Source organism: Drosophila simulans, chromosome X (genome assembly GCF_016746395.2).
Source record: "Drosophila simulans strain w501 chromosome X, Prin_Dsim_3.1, whole genome shotgun sequence".
Classification (NCBI taxonomy): Eukaryota; Metazoa; Arthropoda; class Insecta; order Diptera; family Drosophilidae; genus Drosophila; species Drosophila simulans.
Window position 1 is genome coordinate 21,048,077 of NC_052525.2, and position 17,997 is coordinate 21,066,073.

The following is a 17,997-nucleotide window of genomic DNA, read 5'->3' on the forward strand; positions in this document are numbered from 1 at the left end:
TAGTGATTCCTGTGTGTGTGTGAAAAGTCTGGGAAATCTGATCACCAAAGGATTTCATGCTTACCAGACGACTTCTTGCGGTTTTGGAAGATATTTATAAATGGGATCTTGCCCCCGATGCCGATGGCACTGGTACTGGAACTGGTATTTTCCTCTATAATATCGACGGACGGTTTATCGTCGACAGAGATCGGCTCCTCCTTGATTATAACTGGCAAGGGCAGCTTCGAATCTGCATCCGGATTCTGGTGCTGGACGGAAGAGTTCGACACTCGAACAGGTACAGGAGCCGATGGAGGCTTCACAGCCAATAATGCGTCCGGTGGCGACTGAACAGCCACCGGAGTGGCCGGTGTCGGATATGAAGCCACCGGAGGAGACTTTTGCTCCTGGACATTGGCGGCCTGCAACGGCATTTGGATCAAAGTCTTGACGGTGCCATTGGGATTCTGCGTTTGCGAAAGAGTTAACCGATTAGTTAGCAAAGGCAACGGGCTGGTCCAGTGGGTCGACAGAAAAGCGACTCGCTGGCCAACGGAAACCATCAAGTCGTCAAGTTACCCGGAAGCGTCAGGGTGGTCGGCTGGTCAACTTAAAACCATAGTTCCGGAAATAGCCATGGCCATTCCTGCGACCCAAGTGCCCCGAAACGAAGCTCTGCACCAGCGGAGCCACCTGCCCAGCGAATTTGGATCTAGGGTAGGGTAACAATTCCCTCATTCATTTTAAGGGGTTAAAAACAGCAGAGTCCGATTAACAAATAAATGCAGTCTCATGGTGAGTTAATTTTTCGCTAATGTATTCTGTTGCAGCGAGGTTCGAGAAAATCAAATTCTAATTCTAATACAATTTTCTCCGATATGCAAAAATAGATCAATTTTTAATGACTAGTGCTCTATAAGTTACACAATTCTAAAATAAGTTAAATTTTTTCTTTCTATTTTAGTAAGAAACAAATCAAACACGAATTCATTTTGGACTTGGAATAGTATAGTTATGGGGATCCTTCGGTCATCGGCTGAGCTCATGGTCGCCGGCTCGTTTCGGGCACTTTCGGTGGAGTGAATGGGCATTGCTATCTGACGCAAAACTAATAATTTTAGTTACAATTTTGGGTGAATCCATTTTCAGTAGCCATAAAAGTTAGCGATAACCGCAAGTCAAGCATGAATCTATCGTAGTGCTGGCGATCTCTAGCTGTTCGAAAGGACGAGCGGAGTGGAATGAGTGCAATGACCAAATGGGTGGGATAAAAATGCAATGGAAGAGGTGGTGGTGGGCTGGAGGGTGCATTGTGGATGCTGGTGGAATTCGGACAACGATCTGCAGTGCAGACTCTGCACTTTCGATTAACCCGCTTTTAGTGGCTATTGCAAATGAGTTCACAATTGTAATGAATACACACACTTTCACTTTGTGCGCTGCAAATTATAGAAATAAAATCGAAAACTTTGTTATTTCACAAATCAAATATGGATGAGTCCAACAATGGTTTTTGTTTTCGTGATCTAGGAACACTAGGAACACATCTCTTCACAGGGAAGTTTAAACTCACACTCCTGCACACACTTGGAAAAAATGTAGATTCTTACGTAAATGCCTCCAAAGACAAATGGCTTGTTGTTTATCGCGAGTGGACGAAGATTTCCCTCCATCTTGATTTTTTCGTTTTTGTAATTTAATTTTTCATTGTTCAAATCACAGAGATAAGCTTACTGCGCTGATGGGAAAAGCCTAAATAGGGAAGTAATGCATATATCAGAATATATCGATATTTGTTTCACATATTTTGAAAATCGATTCTTGTATTAAATATATTATAGACATTTCACACTGACCGTAGTAATATAACCAAGTGAAGGGATAGAAAGACGGCGGAAAATGAGCGCAGACAACTGATTTTTTTCTAAAATAATTAACAATAATATAAAAATAACACGAATATGCCTATTTGAAGTGTCTAAAAATTAATGCGAAAATTAAAAATTGCAACAGTATTTCTGTATTTCTTGAGAAATTTATAGCTTTTAGAGCGTGTGCATGTTAATTCCCTCAATTTGTTGTGACTGACTTACATTTGAATATAGTAAAAGAATAGTCTAAAACTCAAACCATACCCGCAACAAAATTATTAATTTAACGCACAAAATTTTTGTTATGATCGTGGTTTATTTTTTGACCACAAATGTATAGTACTTTTAAAATATTTAAGCTGAAGACACTGTGCACACACGACGAGTTAGACTCATCGTTTTCATGACTTGCAAACACAATTTGGCAGTCCACAGCGTGGGCAAAATCTATAAGGTTCCAATCAACGAAAAACAGAAAAGGTGTTCACACTGTTTTAACAAGAGTTTTGCGTTTCCTCAACCACAGCAATAGGAAAGTATGCGAATTTATGAAAATGAACACCGAATTAAGTGAATTAACTATTTGGGTTGGGATTAATCGCCCAGTTTTTAATATTTTTCATATATTAAACAAATATTATTATTCGTCAAAGTAAGGTAAGATACCTGTAACTCAGATAGGGGTAGTTCGATGGAGAATTTTCGACATTCTTTTTGCACATCTATAGAAAGTGCCAAGACAAATAATTTTCAGAAAAAAATGGGAACATTTTTAAAAAGGGTTGGCATGGCAGTTTTGGACAAACTTGCTGCATCAACTGCTCTAGAATCTGGAGCATAAGTCTCAACGCCCTGACTTTTTATAGTTCCTCAGATCTAGAAATTCATACGGACGGATTTTATTATTTTACGAAAATTTAAGCAGTAGTCAACCTGCGCTGCATAGGCATACAGGCTTGCCCAACTAGCCTTTAAGGTTCGCGAGGACAAAAGACCATGGGACAGCACGACTCGTTTTGTGATCCTGGACTACAGAGAACTCAATACAAACATATATATGTCGCATCATTATTAGTCTTATTTTTATTTTCTATGTTCCATCTCTAATAAATAAAATTCGTATCGAGCTGTTCTTGTCTTCGTTTCTTTTTGATCGCTGTTCGCTGTGTTCCGTTATGCGAGTTTAACGGATTTTGCTCTGTTCTACATAGCCTCGGTTCGACGATGCGTTAGAGTGAGACAAATGCTTGTCCTGTGGTGAGTTCGGACCAGCATGTATCAAGCGAGATAGAGCGATGTTGAAATGTACGCGGGTCACTTATGTTTGAAAACTCTGAAAAAGCAGACGCGTGAATATGTCGCAACCGAGGAAGTGTACGACTCGCGGGCGGAGCGCGGCAACAGAGGACCCCGAAACAGTTAACTTTCCGACATCAGAAGTGGGATCGCCTCAGCCCCAAGCCATCACTGATGATCGCCTGTCCACAATTTTAGAAATGCAGCATCGTAATCTATTGGAAATTGTAAATGCCGTGAGGGGCTCGCAGACTACACAAGTAGTTGTACTACCCAAGTTCAACCCTGAGTCCGCCGGTTCAAGTGCAGCCACTTGGTGCTCTACAGTGGACCTTATTGTAGGAGAAAATCCTCTGGATGGCAGTGCTTTGCTCATGGCCTTAACCAAATCATTGGAGGGCAGTGCTTCTAATTGGCTGTCACAAATTTGTTTCGCCGGAATGACTTGGAGCCAATTCCAAGAAATGTTCCTTCAGCAGTATGAAGGCAATGAGACGCCAGCAGCAACAGTCTTTAATGTATTAAACGGGCGGCCAAACGACGGCGAATGTCTTGCGCTGTATGGTAGCCGATTAATAACAACACTTATGGCAAAATGGAAGTCTATGACCGCAGAAGAAATCGCAGTGTCTGTTGCCCTGGCACATGCTGCAAATATAGATGGTAGGCTGCAACGCACTGTGTTCACAACTACTGTCAAAACACGCAACGAGTTGCAGAACGAGCTAAGAGCGTTTTCGTATGGCAAGAGGAAGGACCATCCCGTTCCAGAAAATTCTACCAGCAAAAGAGCTCGCCTACACCCAAATGTTGAGTGCCACTTTTGTGGAAAAATTGGCCACAAGATAGCTGACTGCCGCTCCATGAAAAACAACTTAAAGAATCAACAAGGATCTAGTTCGAGTATTGGGCGCTTATCTGACTCTAAACCTGGGTCAATTACTTGCTATAGATGTGGAAACCAGGGGCATATAGCGTCAGCTTGCCCTGCAAGACAATCGTTGTCAAACCAAACTAAAGCCGACGAGAAGCGTGTCAACGTGTGTCACGTAGTCGAGCCAATTGGGACATTGATATCATCTGGTGAGTCGTATCCATTTTATTTCGACTCTGGAGCCGAATGCTCACTTGTAAGAGAATCTGTGTCCACCCAACTCTCGGGCACACGAATTAACAACATTGTAGTTTTAAAGGGTATCGGAAATAATACTGTTACCAGTACATTACAAATTTTGTCAAACGTAACAATAAGTGGCTACTGTCTCGAAGTGCTTTTTCACGTAATTCTTAATGATTGCATTAATTATAATATTATAATTGGACGCGAAATTTTAAGTCAGGGATTTAGTGCTACTATAACAATAGATAAAATAGAGTTATGTAAAACAAGGTCTGTGCAAACCCTATCTGCTTTGAGTAGTAGTTCGTGTTACAACTGGCGAATTAGAAGTACGCTTAATTGATCCAATAAAAACTGTACACAGACGACCGTACCGACTTAGTATAGAGGAAAAACAAATTGTCCGAAACAAGGTTAATGAGCTGCTGTTAGCTAACATCATCCGTCCTAGCAGCTCACCGTTCGCCAGTCCAGTTTTACTCGTTAAAAAGAAAAATGGTTCTGATCGTCTTTGCGTGGATTACCGCGAACTAAATACAAACACAGTTGCAGAGAAATATCCCTTACCACTAATTAGTGACCAAATATCTAGGTTGTGTGGAGCAAGTTTCTTTAGTTGCTTGGATATGGCCAGCGGGTTTCATCAGATACCTATTCACGCAAATTCAATTGAGCGCACGGCTTTTGTGACACCTGACGGCCAATTCGAATTTCTAACTATGCCCTTCGGGTTAAAGAATGCCCCATCCGTGTTCCAGCGTGCAGTTATGAAAGCTTTGGGTGAGCTTGCCCACTCTTACGTTATCGTTTATATGGACGATATAATGATTATCGCAGAAACAAAAGAAGAAGCTTTTGTAAGGTTAAGGACAGTTTTGAAAATATTATCGCAGGCTGGGTTTTCTTTTAATATCGGAAAATGTTCATTCCTGAAATCTTGCGTTGAATATCTGGGGTTTGTGGTAAAAGAGGGCGAAATAAGACCAAATCCCTCTAAGATAAAAGCATTAGTCGCTTTACCGCCTCCGCAGTCTGTTACCCAAGTAAGACAATTTATTGGCCTAGCCTCTTATTTTAGGCAGTTTGTGCCAAAGTTTTCAGAAATCATGAGACCCTTATATAGACTGACCTGCAAAAACAAAATATTTGAATGGAAACTTGAACACGAACAAATTCGTCAAAAAGTCACTAAATTGCTTACAGATGAGCCCGTCCTTGTTATCTTCGATCCTCGGCATCCCATTGAACTGCATACAGATGCCAGTATGGATGGCTACGGAGCAATTCTACTCCACAAAATAGATAATAAACGTCGTGTAGTTGAGTATTACAGCAAACAAACATCCTTGACGGAATCTCGATATCATTCGTACGAGCTTGAAACTTTAGCTGTGTATAACTCCATGAGACACTTTCGTCACTATTTACATGGACGACGATTTGTTGTTTTTACAGACTGTAATTCTCTAAAAGCTACTCGCAACAAGACTGAACTAACGCCGAGAGTACACCGTTGGTGGGCATATATGCAGTCCTTCGACTTTGACATAGAATATAGACCAAAAATATAAAGGACCTTTCCTCGTGACAGAGGTACTTGAGGGAGATCGTTATATTTTAAAATCTTTAACTAATAAGCGGACTTATAAGTACCCACATGAAGCTTTGCGCAGTATGCCAACAGAGGAGATCCCCAAAGAGTTAGATCTATGTGATGATCAAGAAAACGTTGAAAGAGACGTTAGAAATCCCTTGGTGGATTCCAATGTGGATGAAAACGTTGAAAGAGACGTTAGAAATCCCTTGGTGGATTCCAATGTGGATGAAAACGTTGAAAGAGACGTTAGAAATCCCTTGGTGGATTTCAATGTGGATGAAAACGTTGAAAGAGACGTTAGAAATCCCTTGGTGGATTCCAATGTGGATGAAAACGTTGAAAGAGACGTTAGAAATCCGTTGGTGGATGCCAATGTAAGCGAAAAGTTACTGAGTTGTTTGAAGACTCAAGTGAATGAGAGGCATTGATGGATTTCAATGCGAGATTGGGGACACATGCAACGTCGCCAAGTTGCCAGTGCTAGTAGGTACACGTGTTACTGTGTTGACTTATTTGATGTCTGGTGACTGGCGGCGTGGCGGGTTGAATTGTCCTAGTGTGTTGCTAATAATAACAAACGATCTTCTTGGTACTTCTGTCACTCGAGTTGGTCGATAACAAGAAAAATAAAATTAAAAAAAAAAAAAAAAGAGAACCTTTACTAATACTCTGAATTACGTTTAATGTTATCTTTCTAGATTAAGCTTGTTTAATTTCAAAACTTATATTACACACGAGGACGTGTGCTGGTCAGGAAGGCCGTGTCGCATCATTATTAGTCTTATTTTTATTTTCTATGTTCCATCTCTAATAAATAAAATTCGTATCGAGCTGTTCTTGTCTTCGTTTCTTTTTGATCGCTGTTCGCTGTGTTCCGTTACGCGAGTTTAACGGATTTTGCTCTGTTCTACATAGCCTCGGTTCGACGATGCGTTAGAGTGAGACAAATGCTTGTCCTGTGGTGAGTTCGGACCAGCATGTATCAAGCGAGATAGAGCGATGTTGAAATGTACGCGGGTCACTTATGTTTGAAAACTCTGAAAAAGCAGACGCGTGAATATGTCGCAACCGAGGAAGTGTACGACTCGCGGGCGGAGCGCGGCAACAGAGGACCCCGAAACAGTTAACTTTCCGACATCAGAAGTGGGATCGCCTCAGCCCCAAGCCATCACTGATGATCGCCTGTCCACAATTTTAGAAATGCAGCATCGTAATCTATTGGAAATTGTAAATGCCGTGAGGGGCTCGCAGACTACACAAGTAGTTGTACTACCCAAGTTCAACCCTGAGTCCGCCGGTTCAAGTGCAGCCACTTGGTGCTCTACAGTGGACCTTATTGTAGGAGAAAATCCTCTGGATGGCAGTGCTTTGCTCATGGCCTTAACCAAATCATTGGAGGGCAGTGCTTCTAATTGGCTGTCACAAATTTGTTTCGCCGGAATGACTTGGAGCCAATTCCAAGAAATGTTCCTTCAGCAGTATGAAGGCAATGAGACGCCAGCAGCAACAGTCTTTAATGTATTAAACGGGCGGCCAAACGACGGCGAATGTCTTGCGCTGTATGGTAGCCGATTAATAACAACACTTATGGCAAAATGGAAGTCTATGACCGCAGAAGAAATCGCAGTGTCTGTTGCCCTGGCACATGCTGCAAATATAGATGGTAGGCTGCAACGCACTGTGTTCACAACTACTGTCAAAACACGCAACGAGTTGCAGAACGAGCTAAGAGCGTTTTCGTATGGCAAGAGGAAGGACCATCCCGTTCCAGAAAATTCTACCAGCAAAAGAGCTCGCCTACACCCAAATGTTGAGTGCCACTTTTGTGGAAAAATTGGCCACAAGATAGCTGACTGCCGCTCCATGAAAAACAACTTAAAGAATCAACAAGGATCTAGTTCGAGTATTGGGCGCTTATCTGACTCTAAACCTGGGTCAATTACTTGCTATAGATGTGGAAACCAGGGGCATATAGCGTCAGCTTGCCCTGCAAGACAATCGTTGTCAAACCAAACTAAAGCCGACGAGAAGCGTGTCAACGTGTGTCACGTAGTCGAGCCAATTGGGACATTGATATCATCTGGTGAGTCGTATCCATTTTATTTCGACTCTGGAGCCGAATGCTCACTTGTAAGAGAATCTGTGTCCACCCAACTCTCGGGCACACGAATTAACAACATTGTAGTTTTAAAGGGTATCGGAAATAATACTGTTACCAGTACATTACAAATTTTGTCAAACGTAACAATAAGTGGCTACTGTCTCGAAGTGCTTTTTCACGTAATTCTTAATGATTGCATTAATTATAATATTATAATTGGACGCGAAATTTTAAGTCAGGGATTTAGTGCTACTATAACAATAGATAAAATAGAGTTATGTAAAACAAGGTCTGTGCAAACCCTATCTGCTTTGAGTAGTAGTTCGTGTTACAACTGGCGAATTAGAAGTACGCTTAATTGATCCAATAAAAACTGTACACAGACGACCGTACCGACTTAGTATAGAGGAAAAACAAATTGTCCGAAACAAGGTTAATGAGCTGCTGTTAGCTAACATCATCCGTCCTAGCAGCTCACCGTTCGCCAGTCCAGTTTTACTCGTTAAAAAGAAAAATGGTTCTGATCGTCTTTGCGTGGATTACCGCGAACTAAATACAAACACAGTTGCAGAGAAATATCCCTTACCACTAATTAGTGACCAAATATCTAGGTTGTGTGGAGCAAGTTTCTTTAGTTGCTTGGATATGGCCAGCGGGTTTCATCAGATACCTATTCACGCAAATTCAATTGAGCGCACGGCTTTTGTGACACCTGACGGCCAATTCGAATTTCTAACTATGCCCTTCGGGTTAAAGAATGCCCCATCCGTGTTCCAGCGTGCAGTTATGAAAGCTTTGGGTGAGCTTGCCCACTCTTACGTTATCGTTTATATGGACGATATAATGATTATCGCAGAAACAAAAGAAGAAGCTTTTGTAAGGTTAAGGACAGTTTTGAAAATATTATCGCAGGCTGGGTTTTCTTTTAATATCGGAAAATGTTCATTCCTGAAATCTTGCGTTGAATATCTGGGGTTTGTGGTAAAAGAGGGCGAAATAAGACCAAATCCCTCTAAGATAAAAGCATTAGTCGCTTTACCGCCTCCGCAGTCTGTTACCCAAGTAAGACAATTTATTGGCCTAGCCTCTTATTTTAGGCAGTTTGTGCCAAAGTTTTCAGAAATCATGAGACCCTTATATAGACTGACCTGCAAAAACAAAATATTTGAATGGAAACTTGAACACGAACAAATTCGTCAAAAAGTCACTAAATTGCTTACAGATGAGCCCGTCCTTGTTATCTTCGATCCTCGGCATCCCATTGAACTGCATACAGATGCCAGTATGGATGGCTACGGAGCAATTCTACTCCACAAAATAGATAATAAACGTCGTGTAGTTGAGTATTACAGCAAACAAACATCCTTGACGGAATCTCGATATCATTCGTACGAGCTTGAAACTTTAGCTGTGTATAACTCCATGAGACACTTTCGTCACTATTTACACGGACGACGATTTGTTGTTTTTACAGACTGTAATTCTCTAAAAGCTACTCGCAACAAGACTGAACTAACGCCGAGAGTACACCGTTGGTGGGCATATATGCAGTCCTTCGACTTTGACATAGAATATAGACCAAAAATATAAAGGACCTTTCCTCGTGACAGAGGTACTTGAGGGAGATCGTTATATTTTAAAATCTTTAACTAATAAGCGGACTTATAAGTACCCACATGAAGCTTTGCGCAGTATGCCAACAGAGGAGATCCCCAAAGAGTTAGATCTATGTGATGATCAAGAAAACGTTGAAAGAGACGTTAGAAATCCCTTGGTGGATTCCAATGTGGATGAAAACGTTGAAAGAGACGTTAGAAATCCCTTGGTGGATTCCAATGTGGATGAAAACGTTGAAAGAGACGTTAGAAATCCCTTGGTGGATTTCAATGTGGATGAAAACGTTGAAAGAGACGTTAGAAATCCCTTGGTGGATTCCAATGTGGATGAAAACGTTGAAAGAGACGTTAGAAATCCGTTGGTGGATGCCAATGTAAGCGAAAAGTTACTGAGTTGTTTGAAGACTCAAGTGAATGAGAGGCATTGATGGATTTCAATGCGAGATTGGGGACACATGCAACGTCGCCAAGTTGCCAGTGCTAGTAGGTACACGTGTTACTGTGTTGACTTATTTGATGTCTGGTGACTGGCGGCGTGGCGGGTTGAATTGTCCTAGTGTGTTGCTAATAATAACAAACGATCTTCTTGGTACTTCTGTCACTCGAGTTGGTCGATAACAAGAAAAATAAAATTAAAAAAAAAAAAAAAAAGAGAACCTTTACTAATACTCTGAATTACGTTTAATGTTATCTTTCTAGATTAAGCTTGTTTAATTTCAAAACTTATATTACACACGAGGACGTGTGCTGGTCAGGAAGGCCGTGTCGCATCATTATTAGTCTTATTTTTATTTTCTATGTTCCATCTCTAATAAATAAAATTCGTATCGAGCTGTTCTTGTCTTCGTTTCTTTTTGATCGCTGTTCGCTGTGTTCCGTTATGCGAGTTTAACGGATTTTGCTCGGTCGCAACCGAGGAAGTGTACGACTCGCGGGCGGAGCGCGGCAACAGAGGACCCCGAAACAGTTAACTTTCCGACATATACACTACATCACTACACTAAACTACAGATCCATGTTTAAATTGGGATATCTGAAATAAAATGGTACAATTTTTTTAACTGAGGTCCACCAAATAAAACGCCTCTAAGTGAAGAAATTGAACAACATTGTATCAAAGACGAAACAGGACGTCAAAGATTAAGTGTGCTTGCATACCTAAAATATTATAAATACAAAACAGGAAAACTTCTTAAAAATTGTAATTCTTATAGGCTTAGGGAAATGTAAGTCGACAGCTAACTGAGCTCGCAAGCCGTTTGGAATCCGATAATATATTTATATACCAAATAATGTCGCAAAACTTTTCTTCACTTCGGTACAAGCGCCTGACTAAAATCAATTTACGGTGTCCACGAATATGAAAATTGTACACTGACGATGAACTAGTGTCAAATTTGTACAGCACCTATTTTAACAACATTCTTAACGAGAAAACTTAGACAGCATTTTTAATATAATTGTTTTTTTCGCGTTTCCACATGTGCACATATACACATGTGACAATTTGAATTTTAAAATTAAATAAGAAGAAAGGCATTTTTTTAAATAAAAAGACATGAAAATAACTTCAAATTTTTCGAACTACAATTACACTTAATGCGCGTGCGCATTTAATAGAATTTAAAATGCAGTGTTCACTAATTAGTTTAAACTCGAAAATGTTTCGATATAATTGAGTAATTGAAATTCTACGGGAAACAACAACGAAAAGAAAGAGGTTTGTGGGTCGGAAACCAGAATACCCAACTAGACAAAATTTCGTCAGAAACCCACTCTCCTCCCGGACAAACTTCAGGGTCAATGGCTTTACCCTACATACTATCAACCATCCGGATGACAGACAACACGAGGGGGCGCCGATCCTTGCTAGATCAAATATCTCTCATCGCCACTCTATCTCAAAATCATATCCAGGAAGTAACTATTCAGCTGACTGCAAGCAGAGGAAACTTTAATGTTGCCTCAATATACTGCCCTCCGACACTTAGATGGACAGATGCCATTGCTGGGCATTTCATCACACACAATTGGAGAAGCCACATGCTACCCCCACCGTGCAACTGCCTCTCCAAGTGCCATAGATTTTGGGATCTCCAAAGGCTTTAGACAGCAACTAATCAGGGTGAAAGTGCTAACAGAACTGTTATCTGACCATCATCTGCCATTGATTGAAGACGCCCAATTATTTAGAAGTGTTAAAAAAATGCTGTCTCCACAAGCGAGAATTCGGATCTTTAAAGAACACATCGAGGCTACTGTAGAACTCAACATTTTCATTGACACTTGCAGTAGGCTGGAAGCGTACGTCGACTACTTCACATCGGCGATCATTGAAGCTGCAAGGCAGGCTACACCAAGTTGGCCATAAGGAGGCCTGCCATTTTAAGCTTGAAGGCTAGGGACTTGCTTAGCCACAAAAGACGCCTCAGAAGACAATACACCGCGACAGGAGATCCTAGCATTTACCAGCAATATTCATACTCCAACGCTCAGACACGCTCTATACCTTACCGCATAAGGTAATGATGCAACTAAAGGCTTTGCAGCAAAAAAAAACCCTGGTTACTATGGCATAGACAACCGAACTGCGAAATTTCTACCACGCAAAGGAGTGCTTGCTCTTGTGAAAATATTTAATGATATGCTAAGATTAGGTAATTTTCCCAGGCAATGAAAACGTGCGCGCATTGTAATGATCCCCAAAGCTGGAAAGTCACCAACACAGATCGACTCATACCGCCCGATAATCCTGCTACCAACTTTCTCCAACGTTTTTGAGAGAATTTTGCTTACCCGCTTGATGGAACTGCCGGAGGTAGGTAACACATCCCACAAGAACTAGCTTTGAACAGTCGGCGTATTTTTGGACGTGAAACAAGCGTTTGATAAGGTGTGGCATGTAGGTCTGCTATATAAAATGAAAGATCTCCTCCGAGCAGCCCATTATGCCATCCTCAGCTCCTTCATCGCTGATCGGCCCTTCGATGTTGCTGTACGAAACTGTCGGTCAAGCCTGGAACACATTCATGCAGGGGTTCCACAGGGAAGTGTGCTTGGACCCTTCCCGTATACCCTGTACACTGCTGACATTCCAACTCCCGTCAACAACACCGATGAAGCCTCCCCTGCTCAGCTGCTCCTGGCCACCTACACTGATGACACCGCCATGCTTGCGTCGCACTCATCCTTTCAATTCAGCCCAATGCAGTTCAGGAATGGCTGCATGCAATCGAGCGATGGACTGGTAAATGGAACAAATCCATTACATTCACTAAGTCGGCCTGTGTCACATTTACCCTGCGACCTCAACATGCCTAGGTCTTCTCTTTGACGGAAATACCATTGACCACGTCTCATCCCACTGCTACTTCGGAGTTCACCTTGATGGACGCTGAGTTGAAAAGCCCATATCACGGCAGTTAGAGCCAAATCCTCATGGAAGCTGAAAAAGCTGGACAGGCTTTTCCACTCAAGCAACCCTCATATGGCAGTTAAGGCTCCCTTAATAAAAGCCATATTAGGTCCAACACTGACCTACGCAATCCAAGTGTGGAGTTTGCCTCCGGGACTCAGCTCAATGGGCTTGGAGTAATACAATCGCGAGCGGCACGACATGCATCTGGGCTACCCTGGTATGTGAGCAACCGAGTCATCGAAAAGGACTTAAAAGTTGTCCCACTGGGAGACCAAATAAACTTCCACAGCAGCCGATATGCCGACAGACTTAGCGCCCACCCGAACTCGTTGGCGAATCTTGTCGACCCTTTTTCCCCCTATTTTACATTTGTATACATTATAATTAAGGAACAGTATCCATAATATTAAGCAACACATTAAGTTCATAAGTTCAGAACAATAAAAGATTTCAAAAAAAAAAAACATTCTTCGTGTTGATTCTGTACGAGTATGAACACAAGAAATCAAAATGCACTTTACAATTTTATATTCAATGCATATATTTATGTCTTCATGTTTTAAAAAATCAAGTAATTATACCACCCAAGACCTAACATTAATTTAGCTTAATCTAGATAACGACAAAAAATTTAATTCACTGGTAAGCATAATTATTATTTGATACCCAATCTGCCACCGAAATGCTCTTCTGTGGAAGCGTTTTCAAAAAAAAAAAAAAAAAAACAAGCCAACAGTGTATAACAAAATACACGGAAAAAATTAATCAGCATTACCAAGGAACCTTGCGTTAAAATTATTCGGATAATCTTGCAGTTCAAGATTAGTCGTGGTTGAAAACGGCTGCGGCCCACCTAAAAAATCATAAGTAAGAGCTGTCCCAAATGCAAGCTAAATTGGTAAATTCTTGTTTAATATGCCTCTTCACCTTCACAGAGAAGGAATTCTTTGAGTTGCGCATTTGAAGTCAGGGACGCAATCTTCTGATTGCTGGCCGTTATGAGAGGCGTGTTGGCGAGGTGTGTTGCTGTCGGCAGTTGGAGTTGGTGTCTTAAGCGGTGTCGCCGTAGGCGAAGTTGGTGCCGAACAGAGAGTTGCACACTTTCACGGCCACGTTGCGACGGGCGATCTTCTTGGATCTGCCGTGGGCGTGGAATTCCTGGTTGTCCACCGTGATTCCCAGATGCTGCATGCCGTTGGTCTTGTCGCCAGATGACCCGTAGTCCGAGTAGCTGAGTCCCGGTCGCATCTGCAGGGAAATTGATTACTGACAGTGAATATAGTGAGGTGGGCTGGCCTACAATGCAAAGAATGGTCGCCGGGTGCATGGTCTCCCAGCCAGAGGGTAGCTCCGTACGCACTGGCGGCTTCTTTGGCTCCTTCGGCGCGGCGGGAACTGGAGTTCCGGCATCCCCTCCGGCCTGCTGGGCAGCATTGGCCGAAGAGTGCATCTCGGGTACGACATAGCCCTCGCGCTCCCACTCCGCGAACAGCTTGTAGATGGCAAACGAAGCCAGATTCAACATGGGCAGATCATCATCCGGTGCATCGGCCTCATCCTCTTTAGTGTCTATTGGCTCCGCACCCATCTCCACCTGGTGAATACGGGGAGGCTTAGGCGTCATCTTCGCAATTATAAAATCGCGCCAAGCCTTCTCGCAGGCCGCGTTCTTGGCTGTCATCTTTGAGGTACCCTTGCCCTCGTACTGATTGGAGTTCACAGTGACAACGGCCGTGAATCCCCCGTCGGTATTGCTGTCGATGGTGAAATCGCTGATGGTCACGCCCTTAACCTCGTTGAGGGCCATCAGAGCGTTCTTGGGGAGCATGGACTTGCGCAGCTGGCGGTTCTGTCGCAGCTTCTTGTCCCGAGTGCGTTCTACGATCGAGTTAAAAGACATATATGTTATGGTAAAAATGTTAAGTAATTTCCAGTCTGTCCTTTCATAAGAACTCTAGTGATTCGTGTGTGTGTGCGATAAAAGTCTGGGAAAACTGATCACCAAAGAATTCCACGCTTACCAGACGACTTCTTGCGCTTTTGGAAGATCTTTTTAAATGGGATCTTGCCCCCGATGCCGCTGGCACTGGTACTGGCACTGGTATTGTCCTCTATAATGTCGACCGACGGTTCATCGTCGACAGAGATCGGCTCCTCCTTGATGATAACTGGCAAGGGCAGCTTCGAGGCGATGGCGTCCGCATCCGGATTTTGCTGCTGGACGGACGAGTTCGGCACTTGAACGGGGACAGGAGTCGATGGCTGCTGAACAGCCACCGGAGTGGCCGGTGTCGGATATGAAGCCACCGGAGGAGACTGCTGCTCCTGGACATTGGCGGCCTGCAACGGCATTTGGATCAAAGGCTTGACGGTGGCATTGGGATTCTGCGTTTGCGAAAGAGTTTCATTAGCCGATTAGTTAGCGAAGGCAACGGGTTCCGCCTGGCTACCCTAGACAAAATCACTTGCAGCGAGCTGGTCAAGTGGGTCGACAGAAAAGCGACTCGCTGGCCAACGGAAACCATCAAGTCGTCAAGTTACGCGGAAGCGTCAGGGTGGTCGGCTGGTCTACTTAAAACCATAGTTCAGGAACTAGCCATGGCCATTCCTGCGACCCAAGTGCCCTGAAACGAAGCTCTGCACCAGCGGAGTCACCTGCCCAGCGACTGTGGATCTCCGGTCATTGCATCCAGCCAAGGACTCCGGGACCTGGTTGTCTATGCTAATCTATGGAAATCAGGTGTACTCTACTAGTAGGGTAACTATTCCCTCATTCAATTCAAGGGGTTAAAAACGGCAAAGTCCGATTAACAAATAAATTCAGTCTAATGGTGAGTTAATTTTTCGCTGATGTATTCTGTTGCAGCGAGGTTCGAGAAAATCAAATTCTAATTCTAATACAATTTTCTCCGTTATGCAAAAATAGAGTAATTTTTAATGACTAGTGCTCTATAAGTTACACAATTCTAAAATAAGTTAAATTTTTTCTTTCTATTTTAGTAAGAAACAAATCGAACACGAATTCGTTTTGGAATAGGCATAGTATAGTTAAGGGGATCCTTCGGTCATCGGCTGAGCTCATGGTCGCCGGCTCGTTTCGGGCACTTTCGGTGGAGTGAATGGGCATTGCTATCTGACGCAAAACTAATAATTTTAGTTACAATTTTGGGTGAATGCATTTTCAGTAGCCATAAAAGTTAGCGATAACCGCAAGTCCAGCGTGAAACCATCGCAGTGCTAGCCATCTCTGGTTGATCGAAAGCACGAAGGGAGTGGAATGAGTGCAATGACCAAATGGGTGGGATACAAATGCAATGGAAGAGGGAAAGCTGGGGGTGGGCTGGAGGGTGCATTGTGGATGCTGGTGGAATTCGGACAACGGTCTGCACTTTCGATTAACCCGCTTTTAGTGGCTATTGCAAATGAATTCACAATTGTGGTGAACACACACACTCATTTTGTGCGCTGCAAATTATAGAAATAAAATCGAAAACTCTGTTATTTCACAAATCAAATATGGATAAGTCCAACAATGGTTTTTGTTTTCGTGATGTATTTTCACTCGGAATACATCTCTTCGTGACGTCACAGGGAACCTTAAACTCACACACTTGCAAAATATTTAGAGATTCTTACGTAAATGCCTCCAAAGACAAATGGCTTGTTGTTTGCAGCAAATGGATGACGATTTCGCTTCATCTTGATTTTTCTGTTTTTTCTAATTTAATTTTTCACTGCTCTAATCACAGAGACAACCTTAATGCACTGTTGTGAAAAACTAAAGTAGGGATGTCATGTCAAACTATATGTAAGTATTTTGTACATATTTCGAAAATCGATTTTTGTATTAAATATATTATAGACATTTCACACTAGCCATAGTCATATAACCAAGTGAATAGATCGGTATTTGAAGTGTCCAAAAATGTAAAATAATATATAAAAAATTAATTCTTTGTTTCTTAACGAGTTAAAAAAGGCAATGCTTTAACGTATTAAATCTTTTTTATGACTTGCAAACACAATTTGACAGTCCGCAGCGTGGGCAAAATCTATAAGGTTCCAATCAACGAAAAACAGAAAAGGTGTTCACACTGTTTTAACAAGAGTTTTGCGTTTCCTCAACCACAGCAATAGGAAAGAATGCGAATTTATGAAAATAAACACCGAATTAAGTGAATTAATTATCTGGGTTGGGATTAATCGCCCAGTTTTTAATATTTTTCATATATTAAACAAATATTATTATTCGTCAAAGTAAGGTAAGATACCTGTAACTCAGATAGGGGTAGTTCGATGGAGAATTTTCGACATTCTTTTGGCATATCTATAGAAAGCTCCAAGACAAATAATTTTCTGAAAAAAATGGGAACATTTTTGAAAAGTGTTGGCATGGCAGTTTTGGACAAACTGCTCTATAATCTGGAGAATAAGTCTCAACGCCCTGACTTTTTATAGTTCCTCAGATCTAGAAATTTATACGGACAGAAATGGACAGATCGCGGTTTTTATTATTTTACGAAAATTGAAGCAGTAGTCAACCTGCGCTGCATACAGGCTTAGTCCCAACTAGCACTTAAGGTTCGCGATGTTCCAAAGTTCATACAATCGGGCAGTCGGACAAAAGACCATGGGAAAGCACGACTCGTTTTGTAATCATAGACTACAGAGAACTTATATACACCCACCTACAAAAAATCCAATTTAATTTTTCGCTGCTCAAGTCACAAAACTATTGACAATGAAGACAAACCCGGATCAAATGAAACCACAAGGTAACTATAGATCTATGTTTACATTGTAGTATCTGAAACAAAATGATACAATTTTTATACCTTTTACTTGTAGAGCTATACTAGATTTGTTGAAAAGTATATAACAAGCAGAAGGAAGCGTTGCCGACTATATAAATTATATGTATTCTTGATCAGGATCAATAGCCGAGTCGATCAAGCCATGACCGTCTGTCCGTATGAACGTCGAGATCTCAGGAAAT

The 17,997-nt window shown here is 42.0% G+C and overlaps 4 protein-coding genes across 12 annotated transcripts in view; 2 read left to right on the forward strand and 2 right to left on the reverse strand.

The window, feature by feature from the left end:
* The window catches only part of LOC6726616, a 30,402-nt gene that overhangs the window by 7,487 nt on the left and 4,918 nt on the right, over positions 1–17,997 (reverse strand). Inside the window, exons 1-2 of one of the 5 annotated variants that reach the window (XM_039297235.2) lie at positions 1,593–1,773; positions 65–449 (exon numbers count right to left, since the gene is read on the reverse strand). In XM_039297235.2, coding sequence (XP_039153169.1) covers positions 65–449; positions 1,593–1,655 — 448 coding nt within the window. In that variant the 5' untranslated portion in view covers positions 1,656–1,773. Of the gene's footprint in view, positions 1–64; positions 1,774–17,997 lie in introns of those variants that run through there. The other 4 variants (XM_039297236.2, XM_039297234.2, XM_039297233.1 and 1 more) reach the window with 4 other exon arrangements.
* On the forward strand, positions 2,931–4,668 carry LOC123327037. Its single transcript, XM_044923608.1, has one exon. It carries the CDS (start codon positions 3,209–3,211, stop codon positions 4,610–4,612), a length of 1,404 nt encoding a protein of 467 aa, XP_044779543.1. The 5' UTR covers positions 2,931–3,208; the 3' UTR covers positions 4,613–4,668.
* LOC120285319 lies at positions 4,095–10,420 on the forward strand. 2 transcript variants are annotated; one of them, XM_039297222.2, is made up of 3 exons: positions 4,095–4,232; positions 6,565–7,949; positions 10,283–10,420. In XM_039297222.2, exons 2-3 carry the CDS (start codon positions 6,926–6,928, stop codon positions 10,285–10,287), a joined length of 1,029 nt encoding a protein of 342 aa, XP_039153156.1. In that variant the 5' UTR covers positions 4,095–4,232; positions 6,565–6,925; the 3' UTR covers positions 10,288–10,420. The 2 variants fall into 2 exon arrangements, with proteins under 2 accessions (XP_039153156.1, XP_039153155.1); XM_039297221.2 differs by lacking the exon at positions 10,283–10,420 and having other exon boundaries at positions 6,565–8,385.
* On the reverse strand, positions 13,893–16,835 carry LOC6739845 (double-stranded RNA-specific editase 1). 4 transcript variants are annotated; one of them, XM_039297231.2, is made up of 5 exons: positions 16,638–16,835; positions 16,453–16,466; positions 15,023–15,341; positions 14,302–14,879; positions 13,893–14,249 (listed from the first exon to the last, which is right to left on the reverse strand). In XM_039297231.2, the coding sequence occupies exons 2-5, from the start codon at positions 16,456–16,458 to the stop codon at positions 14,052–14,054; spliced, it is 1,101 nt and encodes a 366-aa protein (XP_039153165.1). In that variant the 5' UTR covers positions 16,459–16,466; positions 16,638–16,835; the 3' UTR covers positions 13,893–14,051. The 4 variants fall into 4 exon arrangements, with proteins under 4 accessions (XP_039153165.1, XP_039153164.1, XP_039153163.1 ...); XM_039297230.2 differs by lacking the exon at positions 16,453–16,466; XM_039297229.2 differs by lacking the exon at positions 16,453–16,466 and having other exon boundaries at positions 15,023–15,386.

What these genes read in the sequence shown, in the direction of transcription:
- LOC123327037 (XM_044923608.1), top strand. Translation starts at nt 3,209, where the DNA reads ATGTCGCAACCGAGGAAGTGTACGACTCGCGGGCGGAGCGCGGCAACA.
- LOC120285319 (XM_039297221.2), top strand. Translation starts at nt 6,926, where the DNA reads ATGTCGCAACCGAGGAAGTGTACGACTCGCGGGCGGAGCGCGGCAACA.
- LOC6739845 (XM_044923609.1), bottom strand. Translation starts at nt 15,526, where the DNA reads ATGGTTTCCGTTGGCCAGCGAGTCGCTTTTCTGTCGACCCACTTGACC. An exon ending in TGCAAGTGATTTTGTCTAGG is followed by an intron (nt 15,387 to 15,451) that starts GTAGCCAGGCGG and finishes TCGCAAACGCAG; the next exon opens with AATCCCAATGCCACCGTCAA. An exon ending in CGGCGACCATTCTTTGCATT is followed by an intron (nt 14,250 to 14,301) that starts GTAGGCCAGCCC and finishes ATTTCCCTGCAG; the next exon opens with ATGCGACCGGGACTCAGCTA.